At 36.3% G+C, this 22,732-nt stretch overlaps 1 protein-coding gene across 1 annotated transcript in view; it reads left to right on the top strand.

The window, feature by feature from the left end:
- The window catches only part of KCNQ3 (potassium voltage-gated channel subfamily Q member 3), a 422,819-nt gene that overhangs the window by 372,768 nt on the left and 27,319 nt on the right, over positions 1-22,732 (top strand). Inside the window, exons 11-12 of the mRNA XM_053713209.1 lie at positions 15,947-16,149; positions 18,922-19,024. Of these exons, the coding sequence (XP_053569184.1) occupies positions 15,947-16,149; positions 18,922-19,024 (306 nt within the window). The remainder of the gene's footprint in view (positions 1-15,946; positions 16,150-18,921; positions 19,025-22,732) is intronic.

Here is a 22,732-nt window from a genome sequence, read left to right as displayed (position 1 = left end):
GAACCGTCATTCGTCGGGAGACAACGGAAGAAGAGGATGGATCCGCGTCGCCTGCTTCAAGATGGACCCGCTCCGCACCGTATGGAAGAAGATTGAAGATGCCGCTTGGAGAAGATGTTTGCCGGTCCGGATGTCCTCTTCTTGCCGGATAGGAGGAAGACTTTGGAGCCTCTTCTGGACCTCTTCAGCACCGGATGATGGATCGCCAACCCCCGCTTGGGTTGGATGAAGATGTTGGAGCCAGGACGGATCGGTGAACCTGGTATGGTGAAGACAAGGTAGGAAGATCTTCAGGGGCTTAGTGTTAGGTTTATTTAAGGGGGGTTTGGGTTAGATTAGGGGTATGTGGGTGGTGGGTTGTAATGTTGGGGGGGGGTATGGTATGTTTTTTTTTACAGGCAAAAGAGCTGAAATCCTTGGGGCATGCCCCGCAAAGGGCCCTGTTCAGGGCTGGTAAGGTAAAAGAGCTTGTAACTTTTTTAATTTAGAATAGGGTAGGGAATTTTTTATTTTGGGGGGCTTTGTTATTTTATTAGGGGGCTTAGAGTAGGTGTAATTAGTTTAAAATTGTTGCAATATTTTTCTTATGTTTGTAAATATTTTTTTATTTTTTGTAACTTAGTTCTTTTTTATTTTTTGTACTTTAGCAAGTTTATTTAATTGTATTTATTTGTAGCAATTGTGTTTAATTAATTTATTGATAGTGTAGTGTTAGGTTAATTGTAGGTAATTGTAGGTAGTTTATTTAATTAATTTATTGATAGGGTAGTGTTAGGTTTAATTATATCTTAGGTTAGGATTTATTTTACAGGTAAATTTGTTATTATTTTAACTAGGTAACTATTAAATAGTTCTTAACTATTTAATAGCTATTGTACCTGGTTAAAATAATTACAAAGTTGCCTGTAAAATAAATATTAATCCTAAAATAGCTATAATATAATTATAATTTATATTGTAGCTATATTAGGGTTTATTTTACAGGTAAGTATTTAGCTTTAAATAGGAATCATTTATTTAATAAGAGTTAATTTATTTTGTTAGATTAAAATTATATTTAAGTTAGGGGGGTGTTAGTGTTAGGGTTAGACTTAGCTTTAGGGGTTAATCAATTTATTAGAATAGCGGTGAGCTCCGGTCGTCAGATTAGGGGTTAATAATTGAAGTTAGGTGTCGGCGATGTTAGGGAGGGCAGATTAGGGGTTAATACTATTTATTATAGGGTTAGTGAGGCGGATTAGGGGTTAATCACTTTATTATAGTAGCGCTCAGGTCCGCTCGGCAGATTAGGGGTTAATAAGTGTAGGCAGGTGTCGGCGACGTTGAGGGGGGCAGATTAGGGGTTAATAAATATAATATAGGGGTCGGCGGTGTTAGGGGTAGCAGATTAGGGGTACATAGGGATAACGTAAGTGGCGGCGATTTGCGGTCGGAAAATTAGGGGTTAATTATTTTAAGTAGCTGGCGGCGACGTTGTGGGGGGCAGGTTAGGGGTTAATAAATGTAATACAGGGGTCGGCGGGGTTAGGGGCAGCAGATTAGGGGTACATAAGTATAACGTAGGTGGCGGTCAGCAGATTAGGGGTTAAAAATTTAAATCGAGTGGCGGCGATGTGGGGGGAGCTCGATTTAGGGGTACATAGGTAGTTTATGGGTGTTAGTGTACTTTAGGGTACAGTAGTTAAGAGCTTTATAAACCGGCGTTAGCCAGAAAGCTCTTAACTCCTGCTATTTTCAGGCGGCTGGAATTTTGTCGTTAGAGCTCTAACGCTCACTTCAGAAACGACTCTAAATACCGGCGTTAGAAAGATCCCATTGAAAAGATAGGATACGCAAATGGCGTAGGGGGATCTGCAGTATGGAAAAGTCGCGGCTGAAAAGTGAGCGTTAGACCCTTTAATCACTGACTCCAAATACCGGCGGTAGCCTAAAACCAGCGTTAGGAGCCTCTAACGCTGGTTTTGACGGCTACCGCCGAACTCCAAATCTAGGCCATTGTTTGTTAAAGCACCGTTTCCATTTTGGTGTTTGCGGAAAACTAAATGGCAACTACAAGTTTCTATGCAAAACCTTATTAAAAAAAACACTGCAAAACAGGGGACTTCCATTGATTACATTTTTCAAATATGCTTTATTTGAAAAATATTTACCAGTTTGTGAAGTTAAATGTACCACCGTTCCTCCACCCGCATCTCATCCTTCATATGAACGCCATGTGGGGCACGCAACTATTGGATGAAGCTGGATTCATCATTACATTTACCTTCACAAAAAGGTAAATATATTTCAAATAAAGCGTGTTTGAAAAATTTGATCACCAAAAGTCCCCCCGTTTTGCAGTCTAATTGTAAATAGGAAACTTTACAATCACTTTAAGTGAGGTTGTGCCTTTGTGACCAGGTTTTTAAAGGGGACACGCCTCCATTCATGCTAAGTCCAAAACCTTTCAAAGTGACTGCAGCTACATTACTGAATGGGTTTGGATCTTTAAAAACCCGTTCAAGAAGGCACAATCTCATTTAAGGCAACAGAAGCATCTAATGTACAAGGATCTATTTTTATGAAACTACACTATATTAATGTAAATGTTTGTCTGTACATAAAAGTCACCTTAAAACTGCTGCTTACAACACAGCCAGTGAGTCACATCAAGACACCAATCACACTAACATCTTCATCTTGTGTCCTGTAATTATATAAACAAAGGATAAGCCAACTACCCATAGATGCCTGTCATCCAGGGAAAACGATTCCCAACTTTACCCGGCCTCTGATTTGTCTAGAAATATATCTATCATCTTTATTTTCTATTATTCTCCAGCTTAATCTGCCATATCTCTATGTTCATAAAGAATGGTAGCTTTGATCTATGTGTACAGTGCAGGGTCATGCTGGGATATAATTTCTTAACATATTAAAACTAAGATTAAAACTGCCTATTAAGTTTTAAAAATACCCTTTTTTTAACATGTTAACTTAAATGAGAAAATAATTAAATATTTCACTAAAACTTTAAAATGCTAAAACCTTTTGGAATAATACATTGTGTATAGTATTATGAAAATAGTATGAAAGGGCTCTGTTTATGATGCAACGGATATATCTTGGTTGTAAGATCACTGCTTCTTAACCTGATTTGCTCTGGTGTGATTGACAACCTCTGCTCTTGTTTAATTGGTAGTGTGAGAGCAGGGGGCGGGGCTCAAAAATGATGTTGCCTCCCTTGCCCCAAGCTTGGGAGCCGTATCTGTCTGTGTATTAATAAATGGGGGGCAAAGTGTTTATTTTCCTGATATTTGCCTTAGACTTTTGTATTTGTTTTAAGATGGTTTGCATCTAAAATAAGCCTCTGCAGAATATGTAAAAAATAAAATGTGCATATTTCACACATTGTTATTTAGAAATCAGGACTGAAGTATACAATTTAGTAACCTTAATAGATGTTATTTTGTTATCATTTCCTTTGTAAAGGAAACATTGTAAGGAACAAGTTGTTTCTTTATTCTGCCATTATTAATATATGTTTGCCAATTTCTGCACTCACTGGAGAGCGTAAAGCATTATACATAACTTCTATGCAAAGTCTTTTAGAAATATTTATCAAAATGAAGAATGGGTACTTGTGCTACAATAATTGTCAACATAATAAACTACTTCAGTACAGCACCATGCACTTCTCATAAAATATAGAAGGGAAATCAAAACATTTAAAACTTGGCTCAAGAATTTGGAATGAAAATGGTCTATTAATATTTAGAGCCATTGTTAATAAACATTTAACACATACTGGAACATGCATAAGACTGTCCTCAGTATTAAATGGACAAAATTACAAAATTTCCAGGCTCTAATTAGTTGAACCATGTTATGTTTTTGCATATGGTCACTAGATAAATTTGTGTTTCACCCCCACAAATGGGTTAAACACATGGATAAAATCCCATTGTGAGGTCCTTTATGAGGTAAAACATTGTTATCTAGGGTCATCAATGCAAGAATTATATGGTGTAATGAATTAGAGCATAGAATTTTCAACATTACCACAATCCTTTATTTAAAGTGACACAAATGGGTATTACACATTTAAATCTTTTTCAAAAAGCATTTTCAATGCACTTGATACTTATATAGCAGTCACTATATTTTCAATGGGAAGCACTAGATCATTGTGCTCGTATAACAAGGCGCCTGTTAAGTGTTGCATTTGTGTACAATCCAAAATACCTATTTCTCTTTAACCCTTTAAGAACCGGGCATTTCAGAATAGAACTTCCCCAAAAGACCAGAGCATTTTTGTCATCACTACATTTAAACAGAAATAGAGCATTTTTATTATATTTACCTATCAAAACTATATATAGATATTTTTTTTTAGTAGACAACCCAAAGTATTGATCTAGGCCCATTTTGGTATATTTCATGCCACCATTTCACCGGCAAATGCGATCCAATAAAAAAAATTGTTAACTTTTTCACAAACTTTAGGTTTCTCACTGAAATTATTTACAAACAGCTTGTGCAATTGTGGCACAAATGGTTGTAAAAGCTTTTCTGTGATCCCTTTTGTTCAGAAATAGCAGACATATATGTCTTTGCCATTGCTTTTTGGTAATTAGAAGGCCGCTAATTGCAACTGCGCACCACACAATTATTATTCCCAGCAGTGAATGGGGTTAATCAGGTAGCTTGTAAGATTCATTTTAGCTTTAGTGTAGAGATTACCCTCCCACTTGAAACTTACCACCACCTGATCCCTACCTGACCCCTCTCAAACAGCTCTCTTCTCTCCCCCACCCCCCAATGGTTACCCCCATCTTAAGTACTGGCAGAAAGTCTGCCAGTATGAAAATATTAGGCTTTTTTTTTAATTTAATTTTTTTTAATTTTTAAAATTTAAAAAAATATATATTTTCGATTTTCTGCAGTATAGGATCCCCTTTTACCCCCAACCTCCCTGAACAGCTCTCTAAACCTCCCCCCTCTACCAAGTTTGCTATCATTTTTATTTATTAAAAAAAAAACACTTTTTTTTCTGTAGTGTAGCTGCCCCCCCTCATTACCCTAAATCCTCCCCCTCCCAGATCGCTTTCCCACCCTCTTATCCCCTTTCCACGATTGAAGCCCCCTCTCCCTCCTTCCCCCTTCCCACTCACTGTGTCAGTAAACATTTTTTCCGTAGCGTAGTGGTCCCACCTCCTCCCGCCCCCCTCTAGCGATGGGCCGCCCAACCGCCTCCCTCCTAACCCTCTCACACCACCAATGATCGGCACCACGGCTGTCCGATGCAGAAAGGGCCACAGAGTGGCCCTCTCTGCATCAGTAACTCTGCCCATCTATTTCTGAACTGCCATAACCATGGGGCAAGCAGAAATAGTGTGATCTCGCTACTATTAGCAAGATCGCAGCAGAGAAAGGCAGAGTACAGGGTACGACACCGGTCTTTAAGGGGTTAAACACTTTTAAAAGTCAGGTATTAACTGTCATCACTAGTTATTGCGCAGTCAACAACCCCTTTAAATGCTATAGAAATAAATGAATGGAAGGCAGATTCAGGCTTACTAGATAGGAAACACAAGCTCAAACATAAAAACTATTTGAGGTGTTGGCAAAGGAGTCAAGGAATAGGTTACATGACGGATTATCCCACATAAATTTTAGTGTAGGCCCCTATAAAAATCATTATATGAGAGAATATGTAACCGTGTTATCTGACATAGTGTAGTGCAGATAGGGTTGCCACCTCAGCCATGTTTTCCTGGTCACTTTTGAGTTACACATGCTGCAGGGTGTGCAGGAACGTTTCTAGACAGCACTATTCATATTCCCTGCAGCATGTGTAACACATAAGTGTCTAGAAAAAAAACATGGCTGCACACTATACTACCATGCGCATATATTAACCATGGACAAGCAATATGGATTGGGCTCTCTGCTTGCAGTTTTACATTCAACTTGTAAGCTACCCCATAGGGTTTTATCCTGAAAGGGACAAGATTTCAAATTGTTTCTAAAGTTGTAGAAAATAGCCATTTGAAAGCTGTTCTCTATAGTATGTCTATTCAAGCTAGCAACTTTCTGTCTACAAACCTAAAAAAATGTAGTCAACATTATGGTTTAAATTATTATTATTGTTTGAACAAAACACATTGATATAGGAAGAAGAGGGAGTGATTTCAAAAAGCATACACTTCATTCACCAACTTGCAGTATTTACATCAGGTGTTCGAAAATTTAACTAAAGCAGGTGTTAATTGTCAATAAGGCAGTTTGGATAAGGAGAGCCAATTAAAGGGACATTAAACACTAAATCCATGGTATTAGCATAGATTTGAGGTTATTCCCCTCCTCCCGCCAGTCATGGGTGGTACTATGTTGAAATCTGTCTTTCACTGCATTCCAGTGCTGATCTGTTTGCACATGTGCAGTGACTCTCCTTCAGATACCTGCAGAGTAACCTAAGTTCCATAATGGCAGCACCCATGATTAGAGGCAGGTGCATGAAATGCACTTAGTGTTTAGTGTCCCTTTAAATACAGTAGTCATGCATTTGTTATAAATGCAATATAACAAATAAGTATGTGTGCTCAATTAAAATACAATATTCATATATTTTAAAATACAGTAATAATATTAAAGTAAATAAAAATTATAAATAAAATGAAATATTTAATAGTAAACTTAAATAATAAAAGCTTTAAATGTACAGTGGTAAAATTAAATTCAAATTTGTAAGAAAAAAAAGTAATGATATGAAATAAAGGTTAGGGCTGTTTGGTAGTAATGCAAGCTGTGTGCTGATACTAATTGAGTTTACAGTATAGGGTCAAATATATCTCTTTTTATGCCCTCTGGTAGAACTTAGCTTCTTTCCATGAGGACATATTGAGGTAGGCTATGGATAGTGCATGTGTATTGATCACTATGTAGCAACAGTGCTTGTAGCAATTATATACAAGTAACCTGTAGAGGGAGCATTGTTATTCCTTTATCGCTCTATAGTAAAACTTTATGTTAAGCTAAGCTGTATAGCTAGAAGCACTGTTTAATGATGAATACTGTTTGAGCACAAGCTGCAAGTTCATTTATATTTGTATAGGAGACATCCAAACAATGTATACAGCAGTAGTAAGTGAACGCAGAGCTGTTGTATTTCTAATTTTCATTCAGCACTGCCTGCTGCAGCTAAAACATCCTCTACAGGTTACTGCAAATAACAGCCATATAGTGCTGATGACACGTGCACACTTCTGACCCTACCTCAGTATGCTGCTATGAAAACAAGCTAGGTATAAACAAAGAAAACTAGAAGTATTTGATAATATATTTTATTTTAACTGTACGCTCTATCTGAATCATGAAAGTTTAATTTTGGCTTCCTTTAGATATGTAATGCCCACTAAATAATAATTCAATGTAACTAACATCATTGTTAATTTCAAGGTTTCTTTACCCTTAATAAGAATTAACTCTATTATCTTCCATGTACACGTTAGAAATATAGAGATGAGAGTTTGACTATAAATTTGAATGTTTTGATAGAACAACTCAGATAGATCATGCAATTTTAAACAACTTTCTAATTTACTTTTATTATCGATGTTTTTGTTCTTTTAGTATCTTTAATTGAAACGGATTCATGTATGCTTAGGAGAGTGTTTGTGTCTGGAGCACAATATGGCAGCAGTTTTGCAAGAATGTTACCCATTTGTTCGAGCACTAGATGGCAACACTATTTCCTGGTATGTTGTGCTACAGACACCTACCAATGTATCTTTTCAACAAATAATAAGATGTGAATGAAGCAAGTTTGATAAAAGAATTAAATTGGAACCTTTTTTAAAAAAATAAATAAAATTAAATGCTCTGAATCACAAAATAAAACTTTGGTGTTTCGTATCCATTTAAAAAGATTGTTACATTTTTGTATATCAAATGGCACATTCCATTATCATTCATTTTACAAATAAAGACATCTGAAATTTCAAAATAGACATTCAAATGTTTCAATAAGTCTTTTAAAAACCTCACATTACATTCAGTATCCAGAAAGAGCATTTGGCTAGATTACGAGTCTGCCAAACAGCCAATAGAATGCAAGCTCAATCCTATTGGCTGATTGGATCAGCCAGTAGGATTGAACTTTAATCCTATTGGCTGATCCAATCAGCCAATAGGATTTTTTCAACCTTAATTCTGATTGGCTGATAGAATTCTATTTTATTTTTACAGGTAAAAGAGCTGATTTTTATGGGGCAATGCCCCGCAAAAGGCCCTTTTAAGGGTTATTGGTAGTTTAGTTTAAGATAGGGTTTTTTTATTTTGGGGGGGCTTTTTTTATTTTGATAGGGCTATTAGATTAGGTGTAATTAGTTTAAAGATCTTGTAATTTGTTTTTTATTTTCTGTAATTTAGTGTTTGTTTTTGTAATTTAGCTAATTGTTTTGAATTTAGTTAATTGTATTTAATTTAGGTAATTTATTTAATTGTAGTGTAGTGTTAGGTGTTAGTGTAACTTAGGTTAGGATTTATTTTACAGGTAAATTTGTATTTATTTTAGCTAGGTAGTTATTAAATAGTTAATAACTATTTAGTAACTATTCTACCTAGTTAAAATAAATACAAACTTGACTGTAAAATAAAAATAAACCCTAAGCTAGCTACAATGTAACTATTAGTTATATTGTAGCTAGTTTAGGGTTTATTTTATAGGTAAGTATTTAGTTTTAAATTGGAATTATTTAGGTAATGATAGGAATTTGTATTTAGATTTATTTAAATTATATTTATGTTAGGGGGTATTAGGGTTAGGGTTAGACTTAGATTTAGGGGTTAATAAATATAATATAGTGGCGGCGATGTTGGGGGCGGCAGATTAGGGGTTAATAAATGTAGGTAGGTGGTGGCGATGTTAGGGGCGGCAGATTAGAGGTTAATAATATTTAACTAGTGTTTGCAAAGCAGGAGTACGGCGGTTTAGGGGTTAATATGTTTATTATAGTGGCGGCGACGTTGGGGGCGGCAGATTAGGGATTAATAACATTATGTAGGTGTCGGCGATGTTTTGGGCAGCAGATTAGGGGTTAATAAATGTAATGTAGGTGTCGGCGATGTTGGGGGCAGCAGATTAGGGGTTCATAAGTATAATGTAGGTGGCGGCGATGTCCAGAGTGGCAGATTAGGGGTTAATAAGTATAATGCAGGTGTCGGTGATGTCGGGGCGGCAGATTAGGGGTTAATAAGTGTAAGATTAGGGGTGTTTAGACTCAGGGTTTATGTTAGGGTGTTAGGTATAAACATGAAATGTGTTTCCCCATAGGAATCAATGGGGCTGCGTTACTGAGCTTTACGCTGCTTTTGGCAAGTGTTAGACTTTTTCTTAGCTGGCTCTCCCCATTGATGTCTATGGGGAAATCGTGCACAAGCATGTACAACCAGCTCACCGCTGACTTAAGCAGGTATGGAGCACAATTTTGCTCTACACTCACTTCTTGCCTTTTAACGCCGGGTTTATGAAAACCTGTAATACCAGCACTGTAGGTAAGTGAGCGGTGAGAATAACATGCAAGTTAATACTGCACCCCTCATACGCAAAACTCGTAATCTATCTGATTGTTTGTTAAACTTTTTCTTAAAAATTTTAAGAAATATTTTAAAACATTTAACTATCTCTAACGAATATATTGTCTTTCCCCTTATGTATTTCAGACCTGTAACTAAATAGATTGGTAGCTCTTTTATGAAAATACTGTATATCCATTGACTCTGATATATAGTTGTAAAAATATTTTACTGCTATCCCAGTGTGCAGTCACATACATAAATACACATACGCCCACATTCATATCCTTTCTCATATATTTTGCAGATTATATGTGGAGTGGATGACTCTTTTTTTTTTCTTTTCATTCAAGTTCCTTTGTATTTTTAAATGTTCTTCTTAGGAAAATGATGAAAAACAAGTTCCCTCCATGCACAATGAATGCTTTTGAGTGTGTAGCTGAGTCAGATCCACCCCCCCATTATATTATACTAACTGTAAGAACAGATTTGATTTGTCACCTCAGTGGTAATACCACAAATCAGCATGTGAGTTGGAAATAATTTGATAATGAAATGTTATGTTTATTTTTTTGTGTGTGTCTCTAAGTCTTCAAAACCTGCATGGACATTCTCTGAAGTATTTTCTATCATACATATGAAAGAACAGCAACTACACATGCTTTTTGTCTGAAAAAAATATCAGCTTTGTCTTTCCTACTGGTAGAGGAGGGCACACATTTACAAGTGTCACAAGTAAATATTTATTTAGTTTTCAAATAATAAATAAATAAATAAAAATGCTCCCTTTGAAATGAAAAACAGAAAAAAGTTTAATGCAGTGTCCATAAAAAAGGACAGCAAAGATACAAATGTGCAGTGTATTTGTTTTAGACATTGTTAGAAAACTATTGATGTTTAAAGGTTTACTTTGGTTTTCGTTATTTAATGTCTCACTTTGCCGTGAAGCATTTTATAAAAGAAACAACAGCTGAATGGTGGTACAGCCCACTAGATTCCTTACCTCCTGCCTCAAAAAACATACAAGAACACGTTCTTGCTGCTGTTTGATGCAGTCTATGGATCAGTGGGGGCTGGCAGGTAGTAATCATTCTATCTATCTATCTATCTATCTACCTATCTATCTATCTATCTATCTATCTATCTATCATCTATTTACCTATCTATCTATCTATCTATCTATCTATCTATCTATCTATCTATCATCTATTTACCTATCTATCTATCTATCTATCTATCATCTATTTACATATCTATCTATCTATATATCTATCTACCTATCTATCATCTATTTACCTATCTATCTATCTATCTATCTATCTATCATCTATTTACCTATCTATCTATCTATCTATCTATCTATCATCTATTTACCTATCTATCTATCTATCTATCTATCTATCTACCTATCTATCTTCTATTTACCTATCTATCTATCTATCTATCATCTATTTACCTATCTATCTATCTATCTATCTATCTACCTATCTATCATCTATTTACCTATCTATCTATCTATCTATCTATCTATCATCTATTTACCTATCTATCTATCTATCTATCTATCTATCATCTATTTACCTATCTATCTATCTATCTATCTACCTATCTATCTTCTATTTACCTATCTATCTATCTATCTATCTATCTATCTATCTATCTATCATCTATTTACCTATCTATCTATCTATCTATCTATCATCTATTTACCTATCTATCTATCTATCTATCTATCTATCTATCTATCTATCTATCATCTATTTACCTATCTATCTATTTATCTATCTATCTAAAAGATATTCAAACAATGGGAGAGGCGCGGCATGTGTGTATAAATATATCAATAAGGAAAATTCACCAGTATAGTTAACCGGAGAAAGGGTACTCATATTTGAGAAGAGCACCCTATAGAGCTGTTAGGCGCATGCTGGATATTTAATAGCTAACCAGCTAGCTGCACTGCAGTTCACTGGAACACTGGATCACAGGGTTCAAGCCGCATTGTCAGTCAACTTAACCAGGTAGCTAAGGCTCATTATTAGTCAAGGTTCAAAGGGGTTAAAAGTAAAGTCCATTTATTAAAATGAATCACGAACAACTTATAAAACAATGAAGCATAAACAATGATCTGAAATAATAAGTTCTATTTTATTTCAGCTCGTTGTTTATGGTTCATTGTTTTATAAGTTGTTTGTGATTCATTTTAATGAATGGACTTTACTTTTAACCACTTTGAAGCTTGACTATTAATGAGCCTTCAAATAAAAACAAACAAACAAACAAAAAAAAAAACAGGTATAACTTGTAACTATATACACTAAAAAAATAAAACAATTTGATAAAACAGTGTATCAAAGTAACAGCGTGTCAAAGTATTTAACAGTGAAACAATGTATCAAAATATTCAAGGATGTGTTGAAAATCCAAAAATGGAAATAAGAGTCTTAGCAATATCAAGCCTCCTGAGACTCTAACTTACCTTATTTCCATTTTTGGATTTTCCACATATCCTTGAATATTTTGATACATTGTTTCACTGTTGCATACTATGACACACTGTTACTTTGATACACTGTTGTTTTATCATATTTATGAGCCTTATCTACCTGGTGGTGCGGCTTGAACTCTGTGATCCAGTGTTCCTGTGAATAGGAATGCAGATAGCTGGTTTGCTGTTAAATATCCAGCATGCACCTAACAGCTCTATAGGGTGCTCTTCTCAAATGTGAGTACCCTTTATTCGGTTAACTATACTGGTGACTTGTCCTTATTAATACACACAAACAATATCTTTTAGAAGTTCCACTTTGCAAGTGAGAGGGGAGAGTACAGCCTTTTCCAGATGGGAGTGTGTGGAAACAGCCTCTAATGGACTTTATATTGTTTCTATAGTCTATTTATTGTACCCTAATTAGTTAAGGGGATATTTTAAATTAGTAGTTATTACCCTGTTTTTTATAATTTGCCTTGCAAGTGATTGCATTGGATTTTGTGTGCCCCCATTGCTATTGTTGGTTTATTCCCGCACTGTCTATCATCTATCTATCTCTCTGTCTGTCTGTATCTATCTATTTATATATATATATATATATACTCAAAAAACAAAGTATTGCAGTATGCAGTGATATCTTTTTTATTGGACTAACATAATATTTAAAAGACAAGCTTTTGAGAGTTTTCCTCTCTTCCTCAGGTCTAAAGCAATACTGATCATTCTGATATAGATACACATCACATACAACAAATGGAAGGGAGGAAGGGGGTGAGAGGGGGGTCATAAAAGAAGAGAATGTGTCTGAAGGAGAAAATACCTGAGAATAGCCAGAAAGAATAAATAAACAGAGGAGAGTAAATAGGCCAGATGAGAGGAAAAACAAAAAGGCAAAAGAAACCAATATAGGACAATAAGATGAGAGATTATAGAAAGTTATGGTAGTGTGTGAGAAAGCCAGAGTCTACATTAAGTCCTTCATTTCTGGTATTGAAATGTGTGATCATTTTCATCTCAAACGTCTTTTGTTCATGAGAGTCTTTGAAATTCCCTTTAAGAATTTTAATCCTGAGGTTAAGGATGGAGTGACCAGTCTGGGTGAAGTGATGACCAACAGGGGTACAATATTCATTTTCCTTGTGGTTTTTGATCGAGTGTCTGTGTAGATTCATTCTGAGATGCAGCTTTAGGCCAGTTTCTCCAATGTAGCAACCTCTGTCACACGCTGTACACTGTATCATGTACACCACATTAGCAGATGAGCACGAATAGGATCCCTTAATATTGTATGATGCGTTGTTGTGTCTGGCTGTGTTGTTGTCACATATATGTTGACACAGTTTGCAGAGTGATTTGTTGCATCGTGCAGTGTCATTCTGTGTACGCTTCTGTTCTGTGGTTAATTTGCTGCGGACCAATCTCTGTCTCAGGTCAGGCGGTTGTTTGAATGCTAGTATGGGGGGTTCAGGAAATATTTTTTTGAGTGTGGGGTCCTCTGAAATTAGTGGTTGTAGCTCTTTAATAATTTTGCACACTCCTTCCAGAGAAGGGTTGTAAGTGACTGCTAGAGGGGTTCTTGTTTTGTTTTCCTTTTCTTTGTATTGTAGGAGTCTTTCCCGTGGTGTTTTTAGCGCAGATTTGATTTTTTTAGATATTGTCCTTTCCTTGTAGCCCTTTTGCCTAAATGACTCTGACAGTGTAATCAGGTGGTGATCTCTGTCTTTTGTGTCAGAGCAAATGCGGTGATATCTGATAGCTTGGCTGTAGATGATACCTTGTTTGGTGTGATTGGGATGGAAGCAGGAATTGTGGAGGTAGCTGTACCTGTCTGTGGGTTTTCTGTATATAGATGAATGAAGGATGCCATTGGTGACAGTTATTGTGCAGTCCAAGAAGTTCACACTATGATTTGAAAAGTCCATTTTAAGGTTTATTGACGGGTGAAATTAATTAAATGATTTGTGGAAATCTAATAGGCTTTCTTCTCCTTCTGTCCATATTATGAAAATATCATCGATGTAACGATAATATGTATAAGGTTTGTGGGGCTGAGTACATAAGGATCTGTATTCTAGGTACGCCATGAAAAGATTGGCATATTGGGGTGACATTTTTGTGCCCATCGCTGTCCCTGTCATTTGTAGGTAGTAGTTGTTGTTGAAACTGAAATAGTTGTGTGTGAGTATGAATTCTATAAGCTGGGCAAAGACTCCTACAATACAAAAAAAAGGAAAACAAAACAAGAACCCCTCTAGTAGTCACAACCCTACTCTGGAAGGAGTGCGCAAAATTATTAAAGAGCTACAACCACTAATTCCAGAGGACCCCACACTCAAAAAAATATTTCCTGAACCCCCCATACTAGCATTCAAACAACCGCCTAACCTGAGACAGAGATTGGTCCGCATCAAATTAACCACAGAACAGAAGCGTACACAGAATGGCACTGCACGATGCAACAAATCACTCTGCAAACTGTGTCAACATATATGTGACAACAACACAGCCAGACACAACAACGCATCATACAATATTAGGGGATCCTATTCGTGCTCATCTGCTAATGTGGTGTACATGATACAGTGTACAGCGTGTGACAGAGGTTGCTACATTGGAGAAACTGGCCTAAAGCTGCATCTCAGAATGAATCTACACAGATACTCGATCAAAAACCACAAGGAAAATGAATATTGTACCCCTGTTGGTCATCACTTCACCCAGACTGGTCACTCCATCCTTAACCTCAGGATTAAAATTCTTAAAGGGAATTTCAAAGACTCTCATGAACGAAAGACATTTGAGATGAAAATGATCACACATTTCAATACCAGAAATGAAGGACTTAATGTAGACTCTGGCTTTCTCACACACTACCATAACTTTCTATAATCTCTCATCTTATTGTCCTATACTGGTTTCTTTTGCCTTTTTGTTTTTCCTCTCATCTGGCCTATTTACTCTCCTCTGTTTATTTATTCTTTCTGGCTATTCTCAGCTATTTTCTCCTTCAGACACATTCTCTGCTTTTATGACCCCCCTCTCACCCCCTTCCTCCCTTCCATTTGTTGTATGTGATGTGTATCTATATCAGAATGATCAGTATTGCTTTAGACCTGAGGAAGAGAGTAAAACTCTCGAAAGCTTGTCTTTTAAATATTATGTTAGTCCAATAAAAAAGGTATCACTGCATACTGCAATACTTTGTTATTTGAGCATCTATCTACTGGACTAACACGGCTACTCCAATCTTCACTATATATATATATATATATATATATATATATATATATATATATATATATATATATATATATATATATAAAACTAAATCCTATTTTATTATTTGTATTGACTAGTCAATATTTAGCAAAATATACTACTTCATTGTTAGTTTCTTTGTCCATTCCTCATATTTCTTACAGATCTTCTTAAGTTATAATATTTCACATCACCAAATCCTTGGTGCTATGGTGCTATGACACATTGGTGTGTCTAAACACCCTTTTTGAAAATTATTGTTTAATGCAGACTGAAGGCTAGAAAACTTAAAAAGTGTGCTGCTAGCACAAATGTCAAGTTTTGCATCAAGTCTCTATTCTTAGCATGCTTCACTTGGGCAAACTACCAAAATACTATGATATACTTGCTGATTGGCTGAAAAAGAAAGTAACCATTTTGTGAAGATGTGTGTACTAAAATATTTAGCAATGTTGCTATGTATATGATTATTTCTTTTAAAGTAATTTTTTTATTTTTTATTTAATTGACAGTGAAATGACTTTCAGTAGAGTTTATCCTGTAAATATTGAAATTACATTGTATGTTGATACAAAGAACAATAAAGAAGTAACTCCTTGAAGATGAGATACAATGTAATATTTTATTCACTATTAACAGTCAAAAGTGGAGTCTATTGGATCGGGTCCGACTTTCAAATCCACGAGGGACAAGTCCAAAAGCAAAGACATTTTCCCCATTGCACATTGATAGTGTTGAAGATAGTCCTTCCAAAGACCCAAAAAATATTGGACTCAGCAATAAGGAGCGTTTTCGTACGGCGCTGAGAATGAAAGCATATGCTTTTTGGCAGAGTTCTGAAGGTACAAGAGTGATTCATTAGTCCTATGTTTGTTTTTTTGTATGCTTAGTCACATTCTAGACAGCTTGATATATGTAGTACATAAAATGTGTCCTTCCTACAAGGTCAAAGCTGAAAACATTTTATTTATCCAAAAATCTACTTGTTTATTAGTATAATAAGATCTAGTTAACTTTTATTTAAATATTGTGTTGTGCTTTTCCTTCCTCATAATTTATTTGACACCTTGAAAAGCACATTATAAGTCAAAACATACACTTTAATCTGTTTAAAACATTTAATTTATGAATTACTGATTCTATCTTACCTGGCCTAGATTACAAGTGGAACATCTAACAGTTACTAGGTTGTATCACAGTTAATACTGATGGTTAATACACTGAAAATTTACACCCAAAAAGGGATCCAATAATGATCTCTAATATTGGAATTACAAGTATAAAACAAAATAAATGGAATTGGGTGAGGAAATGCTCTGGTCTTAAATTTCAGTTTAACCAAATATTATAAGCAAGCAGATTACTACTATGTACTAATCAAATTGTTCTATCACCATATAATCCATATATGGATAGCAATACACTTAAAGGGACAGTAAAGTCTGAACTTTCATGATTCGGATAGAGCATGCAATTTTAAACAACATTCCAATTTACTTCTGTTATCAAGTTTGCTTTGTTCTTCTGGTATATTTTATTGAAGAGTAAATCTAGGTAAGCTCATAAGAGCTCAGGAGTGTGCACGTGTCTTTAGTACTCTATGGCAGCAGTGTTTTGCAACATTGTTTAACAAAGCTACAAATAATGTTGCAAAACACTGCTGCTATAGATTACTAAAGACACGTGCACACTCCTGAGCTCTTATGAGCCTAACAAGTTTTACTCTTTAATAAAAGATACCAAGAGAACAAAGCAAATTTGATAACAGAAGTACATTGGAAAGTTGTTTACAATAGCATGCTCTATTTGACACATTAAAATTTAATTTTGACTTTACTGTCCCTTTAATAACAGCCAAGAGGTTTCTACATATCTTTACTTCATTACAAGATTCTATATATACACAGTTAATAACATCAAAAAACGGAAACATTTTCTAAAATGAACAATACATTGAATTAAAATGTCATATCAGAGTGTTTTATAAAGTCAATGATGATAATGATTTACATATATTTCAATATTCACAATGTTTATACGCCCGGGACTTTTTGTATTCTGTAAGGGATTCCTTAGTGTGACTGTTTTCTTAGGATATAATTGTTGCGAATATAAACGGTGCAATGTCGCAATGTAAAATTGCAGTTACCGGTAAAAACCGCCAATAGTATAATTCTTTCCCAAGCTGTTCCTGCTGCTTACTTTTAACCACCTTCTTGAGCTATGATCCTTACTTCCCTCTGTCCTGGATTCTGTGAGTACCGTGAAGCCGCCCGACTTTCATGCTACTTACCACGAATTCTGGACTTTAAAGGGACATTCCAGCCAAAATTGGAATCCACATGGATGCATTTCAGTTTTGAAAAGAAGCATTTTTGTAATATACATGTATTAGCAAACATGCTTCTAATAACATATATAGCTGTTTCAAAAGAGTATTTAAGTATGCACCGGGCATTAGCATTTTAAACACAGCACTTGCTCAGAGAGCCGTAAGTGCTTGTACCATCTGGTAATGACTCAATTTGTTAATTGCTGACATGATATAAGCCCCACTGGTGCTCTGTGCAGCTGTAGTAATTAAAATGCTGGTGCACTAAGAATATCTAGCTAAGCTTCACATGCACGTGCAGAGAAAATGGTTAACACTAAAACAGTGATAACTTTTACTGAAAGTATTTTTGCCAATACATGTATATTGCAAATATGTTTCTCTTCAAAGATGTAATAAATCTATGGGCATTTCAATTTTGACCGGAACGTCCCTTTAAGGGGTGTGTGTAATTCTGGATCTCTTTGCTCCTGTGCTTTACAGCATACGGGGGCTCTGTGGGTGGTCAATTCCTTAGTCTCTGCTATGTGTTTCTTCTAAGACTCCAGAATTTCTCAGCTGTACTGGTACTCACAGGATCCAGAATATTTAGTTCAACTGAAATTTAAGACCAGAGTATTACCTCTAGTGATTCTGGGCACACCCAATTATATTGCTTTTGCTTTGTGCTTTACCATCTATCAATCAATAGAATTTCTATTTTTGAACTTATATTACAAGTCCAAAGTAATTTTTAAGTGATTTAGAGTAGGGTACCCTAACCTCTGCATGGGGGATAGTGTGGGGACACTAAATCCCTCAAGTGCAGACTTCTATTGGAGCCTGTAGTAAAGTTAATTTTGGAAGTCAGTTATTAGACAGTGTTAATATGAGTGTAACTGTACTTTGTAATGTATTTTTGAAGTGTTTTGTGCAACCTTTTATTTTTGGAAAACAGTTAACCACAGCTCTGAATAAGCGTAAAGGGCGATTGTAATATCAGCAAAATCTAAATGGCTCGCAAAAATACAATTGCACTAGCGCAAAACCGTTTGCGCCTCACTTGTAATCTAGCCCACTATGTATAATAGCACATAAACACAAACTCATACATAGCTCTTTCATAGTCCAGGGGATTTTTGTTTTGTTTTTAATTGAACACATGGTATTACATTTAAAACAAAAACAAAAAATACATTAGCTGCATCAATTAAAATGAAATATTTCTAATAGGTTATCCCAATACAAACTTACCCATTGGAATGTATATTAACATTTTTGCATTATTGTTTTGCTTCTGTAGATGCTGGTTCAGCTGGTGATCCTATGGCAGATGCTGGTTACAGTAATGAATTTCTTGTAGAAGATTTGATCCCAACAATAAAGGCAGCTATCCATGCTTCTAGGTATTTCTTCTTTAAATATAACCTGGCAATGGCAAAGTCAAGAAAGAGGAATTCATGTAGAAGGAAAAGAGAAAAATATGCAAATTTATGTAAAGTTGACATTGTGTAACTCTGTATATAACAGAAACACAATATTTATGTTTTCATATTTTAATTTACCATAGTTCTCTTCTTTGTATATGGCTAATACACTATTTTCAGAACTTAAAGGGACATGGTACCCATTTTTCTTTTTTGATTGTTCTCTTGGTATCCTTTGTTGAAGGGGAAGCAATGCACTACTTAAAGGTAGCTGAACACATTAGATGAACAAATGATAAGAGGCATATTTATGCAACCACCAATCAGCAGTTAGCACCCAGTAATGCATTGCTGCTCATACCTAGGTATTCTTTTCAACAAAGGATAACAAGATAATTAATTAAATTAGATAAAAGTAAATTGGAAAGCTGCTTAAAATTACATGCTCTATATAAGACATCATCAAACTTGGGCGTCCAGAGGTTTTGGAACTACATTTCCCATGATGCTCAGCCAGCATATCAGCTGGCTGAGCATCATGGGAAATATAGTTAAAAAAACCTCTGGAGGGCTAAGTTTGAGAATGTCTGCTCTATATGAACCATGAAATAAATATATATATATTTTCTGATTCTCAGAGCTGGATATGCACCCTGCTGACTTTTCAGGGCTAACACTGCTACATATATTTTGCTTTATTGGCTTCAGCAGATAACAACTGCAAAACCATTCCCTTTATATTAACATAATAACCGTGGTTAGCCTTGTCAGCTGCAGACTCAAGCTGAGATTGGCTCCTCCAAATAAGTGGTGAGTGTAGCTTAGACATTTGCAGCAAACACAATATTAATATGTTTCTAAACATGTTTAGACATTTTTACAGAAATTGCTTTTTGGCTTCTCTAGGGAGGGTGGAACATGTACAATGTATACACATAACAATCAAGAGGTGGTTAATGTCCCTTTAACAGAAATCAATTGCAGTATGCCATCCAAAACACTTACGGCTAGATTTAGAGTTTTGTCGGTAAGGACCCGCGTAGCTAACGCTGGCTTTTTTCTGGCCGCACCTTTAAAATAACTCTGGTATTGAGAGTCCACAGAATGGCTGCGTTAGGCTCCAAAAAAGGAGCGTACAGCATATTTAACGCCACTGCAACTCTCGTTACCAGAGTTGCTTACGGACGCGGCCAGCCTCAAAAACGTGCTCGTGCACGATTCCCCCATAGAAAACAATGGGGCTGTTTGAGCTGAAAAAAACCCTAACACCTGCAAAAAAGCCGCGTTCAGCTCCTAACGCAGCCCCATTGTTGTCTATGGGGAAACACTTCCTACGTCTGCAACTAACACCCTAACATGTACCCCGAGTCTAAACACCCCTAACCTTACACTTATTAACCCCTAATCTGCCCCCCCCCGCTATCGCTGACCCCTGTATATTATTATTAACTCCTAATCTGCCGCTCCGTAAACCACCGCTACTTACATTATCCCTATGTACCCCTAATCTGCTGCCCCTAACACCGCCGACCCCTATATTATATTTATTAACCCCTAATCTGCCCCCCACAACGTCGCCTCCACCTGCCTACACTTATTAACCCCTAATCTGCCGAGCGGACCGCACCGCTATTATTATAAAGTTATTAACCCCTAATCCGCCTTACTAACCCTATAATAAATAGTATTAACCCCTAATCTGCCCTCCCTAACATCGCAGACACCTAACTTCAAACATTAACCCCTAATCTGCCGACTGGAGCTCACCGCTATTCTAATAAATGTATTAACCCCTAAAGCTAAGTCTAACCCTAACACTAACACCCCCCTAAGTTAAATATAATTTACATCTAACGAAATTAATTAACTCTTATTAAATAAATTATTCCTATTTAAAGCTAAATACTTACCTGTAAAATAAATCCTAATATAGCTACAATATAAATTATAATTATATTATAGCTATTTTAGGATTTATATTTATTTTACAGGTAACTTTGTATTTATTTTAACCAGGTACAATAGCTAAAATAGTTAAAATAATTACAAAATTACCTGTAAAATAAATCCTAACCTAAGTTACAATTAAACCTAACACTACACTATCAATAAATTAATTAAATAAAATACCTACAATTACCTACAATTAAACCTAACACTACACTATCAATACATTAATTAAATACAATATCTACAAATAAATACAATTAAATAAACTAACTAAAGTACAAAAAATAAAAAAATATTTACAAACATCAGAAAAATATTACAACAATTTTAAACTACTTACACCTACTCTAAGCCCCCTAATAAAATAACAAAGACCCCCAAAATAAAATAATGCCCTACCCTATTCTAAATTACTAAAGTTAAAAGCTCTTTTACCTTACCAGCCCTGAACAGGGCCCTTTGCGGGGCATGCCCCAAAGAATTCAGCTCTTTTGCCTGTAAAAAAAAAACATACAATACCCCCCCCAACATTACAACCCACCACCCACATACCCCTAATCTAACCCAAACCCCCCTTAAATAAACCTAACACTAAGCCCCTGAAGATCTTCCTACCTTATCTTCACCATACCAGGTTCACCGATCGATCCAGAAGAGCTCCTCCGATGTCCTGATCCAAGCCCAAGCGGGGGGCTGTAGAGGTCCATGATCCGGCTGAAGTCATCATCCAAGCGGGAGCTGAAGAGGTCCATGATTCGGCTGAAGTCTTCATCCAAGCGGGAGCTGAAGAGGTCCATGATCCGGCTGAAGTCTTCTATCAACGGCATCTTCAATCTTCTTTCTTCGGGAGCCATCATCTTCCATCCGACTCGGAACATCCTCTTCTCCCGACGCCTACTCGCCGAATGACGGTTCCTTTAAATGACGTCATCCAAGATGGCGTCCCTCGAATTCCAATTGGCTGATAGGATTCTATCAGCCAATCGGAATTAAGGTAGGAAAAATCTGATTGGCTGATTGAATCAGCCAATCAGATTGAGCTCGCATTCTATTGGCTGATCGGAACAGCCAATAGAATGCGAGCTCAATCTGATTGGCTGATCCAATCAGCCAATCGGATTGAACTTGATTCTGATTGGCTGATTCCATCAGCCAATCAGAATATTCCTACCTTAATTCCGATTGGCTGATAGAATCCTATCAGCGAATCGGAATTCGAGGGACGCCATCTTGGATGACGTCATTTAAAGGAACCGTCATTCGGCGAGTAGGCGTCGGGAGAAGAGGATGTTCCGCGTCGGATGGAAGATGATGGCTCCCGAAGAAAGAAGATTGAAGATGCCGTTGATAGAAGACTTCAGCCGGATCATGGACCTCTTCAGCTCCCGCTTGGATGAAGACTTCAGCCAGATCATGGACATCTTCAGCTCCCGCTTGGATGATGACTTCAGCCGGATCATGGACCTCTTCAGCCCCCCGCTTGGGCTTGGATCAGGACATCGGAGGAGCTCTTCTGGATCGATCGGTGAACCTGGTATGGTAAAGATAAGGTAGGAAGATCTTCAGGGGCTTAGTGTTAGGTTTATTTAAGGGGGGTTTGGGTTAGATTAGGGGTATGTGAGTGGTGGGTTGTAATGTTGGGGGGGTATTGTATGTGTTTTTTTTACAGGCAAAAGAGCTGAATTCTTTGGGGCATGCCCCGCAAAGGGCCCTGTTCAGGGCTGGTAAGGTAAAAGA

The sequence above is a fragment of the Bombina bombina genome, chromosome 5 (assembly GCF_027579735.1).
Source record: "Bombina bombina isolate aBomBom1 chromosome 5, aBomBom1.pri, whole genome shotgun sequence".
NCBI lineage: Eukaryota > Metazoa > Chordata > Amphibia > Anura > Bombinatoridae > Bombina > Bombina bombina.
This window is presented reverse-complemented; position numbering and strand designations above follow the sequence as displayed.